General features: G+C 46.9%; 1 protein-coding gene across 1 annotated transcript in view; it reads left to right on the forward strand.

Annotated features, from left to right (window-relative positions):
• The window catches only part of LOC142312041 (uncharacterized), a 141,839-nt gene that overhangs the window by 16,201 nt on the left and 113,588 nt on the right, over positions 1–12,050 (forward strand). The window contains exons 3-7 of the mRNA XM_075350952.1: positions 6,247–6,312; positions 6,518–6,556; positions 8,559–8,744; positions 8,954–8,992; positions 9,613–9,663. Of these exons, the coding sequence (XP_075207067.1) occupies positions 6,247–6,312; positions 6,518–6,556; positions 8,559–8,744; positions 8,954–8,992; positions 9,613–9,663 (381 nt within the window). The remainder of the gene's footprint in view (positions 1–6,246; positions 6,313–6,517; positions 6,557–8,558; positions 8,745–8,953; positions 8,993–9,612; positions 9,664–12,050) is intronic.

Consider the following 12,050-nt stretch of genomic DNA (forward strand, 5'->3'; position numbering starts at 1 on the left):
GTTATCCTCCTTGAGATGGTTCTACTCCTTCATTGGAGTCCAGCTGTGTTTAATTAAACTGATAGGACTTGATTTGGAAAGGCACATACCTGTCTATATAAGACCTCACAGTTCACAGTGCATGTTAGACCAAATGAGAATCATGAAGTCAAAGGAACTGCCCAAGGATCTCAGAGACAGAATTGTGGCAAGGCACAGATCTGGCCAAGGTTACAAAAGAATTTCTGGAGTACTCAAGGTTCCTAAGAGCACAGTGGCCTCCATAATCTTTTAAATGGAATTAGTTTGGGACCACCAGAACTCTTCCTAGACCCGGCCATCCAGCCAAACGTGGCCAATCTTGGCAATTGTGGGAGAAAAGCATTGAACCCCAAGATCACTCTGGCTGAGCTCCAGAGATGCAGTAGGGAGATGGGAGAAAGTTCCACAAAGTCAACTATCACTACAGCCCTCCATCAGTTGGGCCTTTATGGCAGAGTGGCCCAACGCAAGCCTCTCCTCAGTGGAAGACATATAAAAGCCCTCATAGAGTTTGCAAAAAAAACACATGAAGGACTCCCAGACTATGAGAAATAAGATTATCTGGTCTAATGAGACAAAGATAGAACTTTTTGGTGATAATTCTAAGCGGTATGTGTGGAGAAAACCAAGCACTGCTCATCGCCTACCCAATACAATACCAACAGTGAAACATGGTGGTGGCAGCATCATGCTATGAGAGAAGGGATAGGACAACTGGTTGCAATTGAAGGAAAGATGAATGCGGCCAAGTACAGAGATATCCTGGAAGAAAACCTCTTCCAGAGTGCGCTGGACCTCAGACTTGGCCGAAGGTTCACCTTCTAGTAAGACAAGGACCCTAAGCACACAGCTAAAATAACAAAGAATTGGCTTCAGAACAACTCTGTGATCATTCTTGTCTTGCGCAGCCAGAGCCCTGACCTCAACCCAATTGAGCATCTCTGGAGAGACCTGAAAATGACTGTCCACCAACGTTTACCATCCAACCTGAAGGAACTGGAGAGGGTCTGCAAGGAAGAATGGCAGAGGATCCCCAAATCCAGCTGTGAAAAACTTGTTGCATCATTCCCAAGAAGACTCATGGCTGTACTACCTCAAAAGGGTGCTTCTACTCAATACTGAGCAAAGGGTCTGAATACTTATGACCATGTGATATTTCAGTTTTTCTTGTTTAATAAATTTGCAAAAATTTCTACATTTCTGTTTTTTTTCTATCAAGATGGGGTGTAGAGTGTACATTAATGAGAAAAAAAATGAACATATAGCATGCATATAGCATGCAGCAAGAGCATAGTAGAGCACTACAATACCTCAGTAGATATAGTGAAAACCAGGAGGCAGGAGAAGGGGAAACCCCAACGTCCGTTTCGCTATAAGCAGCTTTTTCCAAAGGGTATACAGATGGAACATAAAAGGGTTATACCATAAACAGCATAGAGGACTAGCCTGATTGACATATGTGGAGTCGGAAGGAATTTTTCCCCTAATAATGACCTTCCTCTCTGCCCCATGGGGTTTTTGCCTTCCTCTGGCTCCACAAGTTAGGCTATAGATTGATCTTGAGGGAAATCTATCCTCAGCCTTAAATAATGAAAATCCAATTGCAGAATCTGTCACCACACTAGCTCATACAGATGCTTCTCTCTGGCCATTTCTCTTACCAGTCCGTTACCACAGTACCACAATGGAAAAAACTTTTTGATAGTAAGTTGCCCGTCTCTACAGCGCTGCTCTCATTTTGGGTGTCTCTACAGCGCTGCTCTCATTTTGGGTGTCTCTACAGCGCTGCTCTCATTTTGGGTGTCTCTACAGCGCTGCTCTCATTTTGGGTGTCTCTACAGCTCTGCTCTCATTTTGGGTGTCTCTACAGCGCTGCTCTCATTTTGGGTGTCTCTACAGCTTTGCCCTTTTTTTAGATGTCTCTACGGCTCTGCTCTCATTTTGGATGTCTCTGTCAGGCTGTTACTGCTGGTCTCTATTCACTGGCCGGCACTTTCCACAGTTTGGGGCCCAATGAACAATAGATGGCACACTAGTACTGGATGCGATTTGTGTGGACTACTCAGTCACAGGAAAAACTCAGAAATGAGAACAGCATTATACATTATCATAAGTATAAGTGTTATCCGAGAAAAGAAGGATAGGACTCATATGTGAATGAGCCCTTAGGGAATCTCACCTGATCAGGGCCGGCGTCAGCACCCGTCAAACCCAGTCAAATGCTGGGGCCCTGGGCTGCTGGGGAGGTCCACTCGCAGTGGCAGGAGTGGCATACCTCCAATTGTGGCAGGCCACGTCACCGCTAGTCGGGGGGCCTGGTGCCAGCACTGTCACCGGCCTCTTCCCCCGCCGAGAATTGCACTTTCAATTGTATTGCCATCGCAGTTGCCGATACAATTGAAAGCAATGATGAGATGGAGCGGCGCGCTCCCTCTCTCATCATTCTCCCGCTGTGTCTGTCGGCGCTCTGAAAGCTTAGCAGCGGAGCGCGATGACATCAACACTGCGCAACTGCAGTGAGGTCAGAGCAACAGCTGTGGATGTGCTGAGGAGACCGGAACAGTGGGGGAACGTGGAGAAGTGAGTATGTATTCAATCACTGTGACCAGATGACCACGGGGTGCATTAAATGATTTGGGGGCTGTATACTACATGAAGGTGCCTAATGCTATCTGGCTCTGCACTGTGCTATATGCGAGCTGTATACTACATGAAGGTGCCTAATGCTATCTGGGTCTGTACTGTGCTATATGGGGGCTGTATACTACATGAAGGTGTCCAATGCTATCTGGGTCTGCATTGTGCTATATGCGGGCTGTATAGTACATGAGGATGCCTAATGCTATCTGGGTCTGCATTGTGCTATATGCGAGCTGTATGCTACATACATTTGCCTAATGCTATCTTGGTCTGCACTGTGCTATATGGGGGCTGTATACTACATGAGGGTGCCTAATGCTATCTGGGTCTGAATTGTGCTATTGTGTCGCCCAGGGTTATGGGGTAGTCGGTCCTGGGCAGTGTATAACTGGGGAATGTCACGTTGGTGGCCGTTACCCGGTTCCGTGCCCTGGGTGCTTTTTGAAAAAGGAGTATATTTGCAAGGGAATTAAATAAGAGTTTATCACATAACGCCACTTGCGGTTTGCGGCTATGTGGATGGAGCCGCAGCTGAACAGTTTTCATTATTGGGGCTGGTATTACTGGCAGCCTGGACGTTAGGCCCTCTGCAAGCAGGGCCAGGCCCCAGAGGATAGGTGATGTAGATGGGTGTTGAAAGAAGGTAGGCCACACAAGGGGTTGCAGTGTAACTGGTTCCTTTACTCACAGTAAGCTGGAAACTGGTCACCCGAGGCCGGCTGGTCTCAACCGCTGGTCCCCTTAGTCCCAGTGCCGTTTTAGTGACATGGTGACATCTTTCCCCTGCACCTGTCTTTGGCTGGTGGGTCCCTGTGGCTTAGAGTGGCTGGGAGTCTCCTCCTGGTAGTCTATGACGTTAGCGTGAACCCTGTGGGGTCGGAGTCTCTGGTTCTGGTCCTCGGTTCTCCCATTGTTATTGTGTCTCGAACTTCAAGGTCAGTGAAGTTCTTGATGGTCCCCTCACTGTGCAGATTTTATCAGGTCTGGCTGGAGTGTTTGCCTGACCTAGGATTCTGTACCCCGTTGGTGTGTGGTTCTGGGAGTACTCTACCGGCAACCAACCGCCTGGGCCCTCAGGTCACTGTCACACTCCTGTCAGTGCTCTACTTGCTTCCTCCTTCACCGACTCTCAGACTCTAACTCCTCTCTGTCCACCATCTGCCCCTTCCACCTGGTCGTCTAGTGGACTGGATCGGCTCCACCTCTAGGCAGCGATCCATTGGTCCAACCCTATCCTGGTACCAGTCTATGGGGGAGTTGGGCAAAACAGGGATTATCTGGAATGTTTGTGTTGTTACCAGCAATGGTCTTCTGGGTTCCTGGGGGTAGGCCCTGCATCCTGGTGGGGATGCAGTACCTTGTAGCTCACTGATGAACTCAGGGGCACTACATTATATGCGGGCTGTATACTACATGAGGATGCCTAATGCTATCTGGGTCTGCATTGTGCTATATGCGGGCTGTAAACTAAATGAAAGTGCCTAATGCTATCTGGGTCTGCATTGTGCTATTTGCAGGTTGTATACTAAATGAGGGTGCCTAATGCTATATAGGTCTGCATTGTCCTATATTGGGGCTGCTTAATGTTATATGGGGGTTGCATAGTGCCATATCCCTGTTTTATCTCCTGCAGATCTAGCAGTTCTCTGAATGTTGATCTCTATAACCTCGCCCACACCACTGATTGGCAACTTTCTGCCCATCTACAGTGTACGCAGAAAGTTGCCAATCAGAGATGAAGGCAGAGTCATACAGAGCTCATGAATATGCTTGGCTACCTGGCAGCAGGTTTACTAGTCCTCCACTGATAATCTCCTAGTGATAAAACCGTGTTTTTATGAAAACTACACTAAGCGATACATCACTGAAATCAGAGTCCCTGTCTCTACATTATGCTTCTGTCACACTATGTGGTAAAAACTTGATGACAGATTGCCTTTAAATACTACAGTTGCTTGCATTATTTTTTGTTTGTTTGTTTGTTTAGTATGTCGTTAGTATGATTTTAGATTAATCTTTACTAAACATGAAAGTAGATCAGGTAGTTTTTGCCTATGCACAGGGTACACAGAAAGTATAGTAGTGTGGATGGGATTATACAGAGCTTAGCATTCAGAGATCTGCACCAAATAAATCAATTTTTAATCAAAACTGCAGCACCTAGTAATGTAACTAATACATAGCTGGATTCAGGGTCTCTGCCCCAACAACATGCTGCTCTCAGATTACATAGCAAATACTTGGTGACAGATTTCCTTTATTATATGCTGTATCAGCAAGCTGCAGGTTACTATACAGACTGTACACATATGGAAGAGACATGATTCCTAAGGAGGTTGGGTTATATACACTTGTGCTGGATATTCCACCACATGACGCTATTAGGAGCAGCTATATCTTTATTATTGTACTGTCATGGTCATTCCGAAAATATATGGATGTGAATAGTTGCATGTACTAGTAAGTACAAGTTGGGGTTAGATTATTTTGGTTGAGGATCTTGATTTGTGAAGTGCGGGTACAAGATGGGGGCGATCCTGCTGTAAGAGATCGGGTACAAGATGGGGACGGTCCTGCTGTAAGAGATCGGGTACAAGATGGGGACGGTCCTGCTGTAAGAGGTCGGGGACAAGATGGGCACGGTCCTGCTGTAAGAGATCGGGTACAAGATGGGGACGGTCCTGCTGTAAGAGATCGGGGACAAGATGGGGACGGTCCTGCTGTAAGAGGTCGGGGACAAGATGGGGACGGTCCTGCTGTAAGAGGTCGGGGACAAGATGGGGACGGTCCTGCTGTAAGAGGTCGGGGACAAGATGGGGATGGTCCTGCTGTAAGAGATCGGGTACAAGATGGGGACGGTCCTGCTGTAAGAGGTCGGGGACAAGATGGGGACGGTCCTGCTGTAAAAGTTCAGGTACAAGATGGGGACGGTCCTGCTGTAAGAGGTCGGGGACAAGATGGGGACGGTCCTGCTGTAAAAGATCAGGTACAAGATGGGGACGGTCCTGCTGTAAGAGGTCGGGTACAAGATGGGGACAGTCCTGCTGTAAGAGGTCGGGTACAAGATGGGGACGGTCCTGCTGTAAGAGGTCGGGGACAAGATGGGGACGGTCCTGCTGTAAGAGATCGGGTACAAGATGGGGACGGTCCTGGTGTAAGAGGTCGGGTACAAGATGGGGACGGTCCTGCTATAAAAGATCAGGTACAAGATGGGGACGGTCCTGCTGTAAGAGATCGGGTACAAGATGGGGACGGTCCTGCTGTAAGAGGTCGGGGACAAGATGGGGACAGTCCTGCTGTAAGAGATCGGGTACAAGATGGGGACGGTCCTGGTGTAAGAGGTCGGGTACAAGATGGGGACGGTCCTGCTATAAAAGATCAGGTACAAGATGGGGACGGTCCTGCTGTAAGAGATCGGGTACAAGATGGGGACGGTCCTGCTGTAAGAGATGGAGTCATTGGTAGAAGTGCTGCTTATGTCTGGAGTCTGGGAAATCACAGCAGGCACTGATGGCCCCAATTATACATCCCTACAGTAGACACTATTCAATGCTGTAGATTCTCACTGTTATTTGTCTCTAATAGAATGGAGGAGACTCTTTTTGAAGTCCCGGAAAATGAACATGAGATAAAGACCTTCATGTATGAGACGTAAGTATCTCATTGTAGCCCCCATAACACTGACTGTGACCCCAATATCTGGGGTTCATCCTCACTCCAAACTTTCTTATCAGAAAAGCTCCATAAAATCCCAGAAATCTGGATCCTGATTGGCTGTTATAACATTCTGATTAATCTACGTATATTTTTTATAACCAGTATATATTATTATTTTTCTTTTCCATTTCTGAAACAGATGGAAAAACATCTCCATGGAGACGGCCGTCTATTACTGGTAATTATCGTGTAGAATTTTACCATATTTCTATAGGTGTAACATATAGGACTCTCCCCTGCAGAGTGTATAGGAGCCCCACTGGGATGAGGCCAGTACGTGTATATAGAGGACAGTCACCTGGTATAATGATATATGGGCTGTAGGAGTCTGCTGGTCACTTGGATATGGACAAGTACAGGGATCTACATCAAACAGAATAAAGTTTATTGTCCTTCATAATCTTTACCATTCCAAAATGAGAACAGCCTGTCCTCAGCACAAAAGGATAACAAACCAGTCCTCTCTTCAGTCCTAATACATAACCACACCGACTATTCTCTGGATAGGGAAAAGTAAATCAGACCAGTCTCCCCCACTCGGTAGTACAGGCCCTTCTCAGTCTCTAGCATAGACTATCCACAATGAACGGACTTTCTCCAGCTCCAACACAACACATCTACTAAGCTAACTCCGCTGCCTGTTATTAGCCTGTATGGGGTCACTCATAGGAGCCTATAACACGGCCGAGTTCTCTCCGATATTTTGTTGGATAGCACTCGGCCCCATGTTATACTATGGGGCAGTGCCAACTTGGGCATTTTTCCCATGCAGATTTGGCATGAGGAAAACAATCACAGAATGCTGCAAGTGCATCCAATAATCAGATGACACACACCCATACATGTCTATGGGTGCGTGGAAGCTATCGGACTGCAATAGGATGTCATTCGAGTGCAGCCCGAACACACCGACACAGAGCGAGAAATGATGTTCTCCGTCTTTTCCTCAGCTGTGCTATGATTCTTCCATGCAAAACAATTGGATCGTAGTAAATGTCACTCGGATCAGACTCTGATTAGATATTCTATATTTATTACTGGGGCTGCGGCATCCTGCAGTATACTGGAAATGAAAATATAAAAACAAAAAAAAAAAGTTTCATTTTTTTTAAATTCTGGAGATGATGCATTTTGGATGAGCCCTGAGGCAATAGTGTAAAGGGCACGTTACACGCTATGATATATCTAACGATATGTCGTCGGGGTCACGTCGTTACTGACGCACATCCGGCATCGTTAGTGATATCGTAGCGTGTGACAGCTACGAGCGTCTGTGATCGAGCAAAAATACTCACCTTATCGTTGCTCGTTGACATGTCGCTCATTTTAAAAAAATCGAACGTCCTTCTGCACGTCGGTTGTTCATTGTTCCCGAGGTTGTTCATTGCTCCGTGTGACACCCCGTGAACGAGAACACAGCTTACCTGCGTCCCGCCGGCAATGCGGAAGGAAGGAGGTGGGCGAGATGTTTACATCCCGCTTATCTCTGCCCCTCCGCTTCTATTGGCCAGCCGCTGTGTGACGTCGCTGTGACGCCGAACGTCCCTCCCCCTTCAGGAAGAGGATGTTCACCCCCCACAGCGAGGTCGTTTGGAAGGTAAGTACGTGTGACGGGGTTTACGACTTTGTTCGACACGGGTAACAAATTGCCCGTGCCGCACAAACGATGGGGGCGAGTGCGATCGCAAATGCGTGTAAAGCAGGCTTAAGTCTATACAGCAAGGTAAATTATACTTACAGCAATGAAGTCAGTGGTTCTCTAGTATTCTCCTGATATTGGAATTGCTGCCATCATGAGGATAAACAAATCAATAATAGAGAATGGATATGAGAAAGTCAGTGGTAAGTAAAGAATCCCGCTAATTATATACAGACACTATATATTACACAATATTATATTATCTCATTGATACTGCGCAGTGTACAGGACACATTCACAGGTAACCAGGACAGGGCCGATGTTAGATTAAGGGTTATTATTGGGGTTTGGATATTACACCCGATGACCCTATAAGTCAGACATGGAGAGGCTATATCTTTATTATTGTACCGTCATGCATATTTATAAAGTGCAGCTTATATCTGGAAGAATCACAACAGGCAATGAAGTTCCTTAATTCTACATGTTTATAGTAGAGGTACTGCTGTGAGTCCTAGAATATTACTATCTTCTCTAATAGGATGGAGGATGAAGACTATACGGATGATTATGACAAAGAAGATAATGAAGACTACCCGGATGAGATGAAAGATATGAACATCTACCCGGATGAGATGGAGGATATCGATGACTACCCGGATGATATGGAGGATATTTACAACTACCCGGATGAAATGGAGGACATGAATGACTTCTTGGATGAGATGTATGTTTTCCATACTAGGATCCCTGAAAGTGACTGTTATCCCAATATCTAGGGTTAATCCTCACTCTACTCGGTCACCAGAGAAGCTTCGTACAATCACAGAAACATGGCAATCTGTTTGGTTGTTATGAAGTTTTGATGAATGAACATCTATTTTTTCTTATCATTTTATAACAGTACATGTCTTATTTTTCTTTTATATTTCTTAGATGGAAAAAGACCGTGATGGAGACCGAGATCTATTTCTGGTAATTATGTTATAGAGTTATGCCCCTATGTCTTTAGGTGTAACTATAGGAGTCTCCCTGTACAGGGGTATAGAGGTGTAATCCTGGGGTGAGTGGGTGCCAGAGGTGTAGCTAGAGGGGGGAAAGGGTCACACAAAACACATCGGAGTGGGGTCCTGTAACCATGATTACCACTATGGTGCCCCCCCTAATCATAATGGGTAAAGGGGAACTGAGTAGATGATCATTACTGAGAAAATCGGGATATAAACTTTTAGAAATGAAAAACACTAAATTTGTTTCTCCAGTTTCCCCCGGAGTGATTTTTATGCATGTCAGACATTTTTGCGTACCTTTTGCAAAACTTGTTCTCCTAAAGAGTGGCAAAAATAGTTGACAGCAGAAAAAAAAGATCACTTATGGCATAGAGCAAAATTCATGAATCATGTGCGCCATTTTGATGAATTGGACACAAAACGACATCAACATAAAACACAAGTCAAGAAAGAAAAGTCATTTAAAAAAAAGTAAATGATGAATCGGCCCCGTGTTTTTATATAGAAGAGACGTATTATATAGATAACATTCTCATGAGAATTCAGTTTCCTTCATCTTATCTGAGTCTGTATTTTCTCTTCCAGGCCCATTGACTTTGGAAGCGTTACATCATTGCCCACACTTGAGACAATACCGTAAGTCTGTACAACAAGCGAAATTATTGTATACTTACACTGATGCTGGTAATGGTTCTCACATATTCCTAACATCAGCCATTAGAGTATGGTACTTCTGCCATTTTGTGTCTGTGTATATATTGCAAGGTTGCACCCCGCAACCTGGGGGGTTCCACTCACCTGCAGCGGTGCAGGGCAGCCTAGACATACACAGGCAACACAATCTCTCAAAAATGTAGCAGTTCATTAGTAACCAACATAAACTGCACTTCCAAAACAGAACGAAGCCTCTCCCGGCTTAAAGGAAAATATAACATCCACATACCGTGGGCTTCCAGTCCAATTAAATGTCCATAGTGGATTCTTCACACTCTGGCTCCAGCCAGCGAACACAAGTCACTGTGGTTGCTTCCTGCAGCCCCCAGCCCTCTCCAGCCAGGCCGCAGTATTTTTCCCCAGCCCTCACCTGGTCCGACCTCCAGGAGTCCCTCCCCAGTCCCCACACAGACTGAGACCTCCAGCACACATCCTCCATGTGCAGCACTCCCAGGCCTCTCCCTGTCTCCAAAACCAACAGTCTCCCAAAACCCAACCGGATACACCCACAGGTGGAGGTATGTGATTCTCCAGCTCTGTCCATCACACTGGTCACAGTTTAAAGGGAACCTAACCCTTAATTACAACCCAAGTTCTGTGGAACTACAAGTCCCACAGTCACACCTTCAGTTCAATATCACAGGGGGATCCTTCTCCACTGCGACCATCCACAACATTGGTGGTCGCTACCTCACAATATATATATATATACTAGAAGGTGGCCCGATTCTACGCATCGGGTATTCTAGAATTTACGTATTGTGTAGTTCATGTATGATTTTTGTTATATATATATATAGATGTTGTTGTGTGTAGTTACCAAGTGTTTGTGTAGGCGCTGTACATGTTCTGGGTGTGGCGGGGGGTGAGAGCGGTGTTGTATGTGTGTTGCGTGTGTTGCGTTGTTTGTGGAGCGCTGTGTCTGTAGCGTTGTGTGTGTGTGTGTTGCGCGCTTTGTGTGGGTGTGGTGTGTTTTGGGGGGAGGTATGTTTTGTGCAATGTGTGTGTTGTGTGGTATGTACGTATATTTATGTATGCTGCGGTGTTTGTGTGTTGGGTGTTGTGTGTGTGCGGCGTTGTCTGTGTGTGTGGGTGTCTGTGTATGGCGGTGTTTGTGGTTCCCAGTGTGTGTGTGGTGTGTTGTGTGTGTGTGTGTGTTGGGGGGAGGTGTGCACCTCCCATCGTGCTCCATCCCCCATGCTGCGCACACCCCATCGTGCTCCATCCCCCATGCTGCCCACCCCCCATCGTGCTCTATCCCCTATGCTGCGCATTCCCCATCGTGCTCCATCCCCGATGCTGCGCACCCCCCATCATGCTCCATCCCCCATGCTGCGCACTCCCCATCGTGCTCCATCCCCCATGCTGCACACTCCCCATCGTGCTCCCTCCTCCATGCTGCGCACTCCCCATCGTGCTCCATCCCCCATGCTGCGCACTCCCCATCGTGCTACATCCCCCATGCTGCGCACTCCCCATCGTGCTACATCCCCCATGCTGCGCACCCCCATCGTGCTACATCCCCCATGCTGCGCACCCCATCGTGCTCCATCCCCCATGCTATAATAGTTCTCCTATTATACTCAGAGAGGAGTATAATAGGAGGACTATAATAGGAGGAGTAGTCCTGGGGGGAGAGGAGTATAATGCCGGCTCCCTGCACATGTGTACCGGGAGCCGGTGTATGCTGGTAACTATGATACACATCGGGTAACTAAGGGACCTTAGTTACCCGATGTGTATAATGGTTACCAGCGTTCACCGGCTCCGTCAAGATCCCTGCATCGCAAGGTTATGTCTGGCGCTGCTGGGATCGTGACGGAGCCGGTATACACTGGTAACTATGATACACATTGGGTCACTAAGGGACCTTAGTTACCCGATGTGTATAATGGTTACCAGCGTACACCGGCTCCGTCACGATCCCAGCAGCGCAAGGTTATGTCTGGCGATGCGTGCGGAGGGCCGGGGCGAGCGGCCAATCCATGCGGAGGGCGGGGCCAGGCCGAGGCGAGCGACCAATCCGTGGGGGGGGGCAGAGCCGAGGCGAGGCGAGCGGACAATCCGTGCGGGGGGGCGGGGCCATGGCGAGCCCAGCGGCCAATCAGCTTTGTGTCACCGTAAGGACACAATTTTGGAGCAAGACAGACAGACAGACAGAGTAAGGCAATTATATATATAGATGTATATATATATATATAAACACTATACATTTCTATTAAGCAATAGGTCCAAAGTTATAGTATTTATACTGTATGTGATAAAGTAAAAGGTCTATTGCCACTCCTGAACACTCCTGTACATTTGGT

Source organism: Anomaloglossus baeobatrachus, chromosome 1 (genome assembly GCF_048569485.1).
Source record: "Anomaloglossus baeobatrachus isolate aAnoBae1 chromosome 1, aAnoBae1.hap1, whole genome shotgun sequence".
Lineage (NCBI taxonomy): Eukaryota > Metazoa > Chordata > Amphibia > Anura > Aromobatidae > Anomaloglossus > Anomaloglossus baeobatrachus.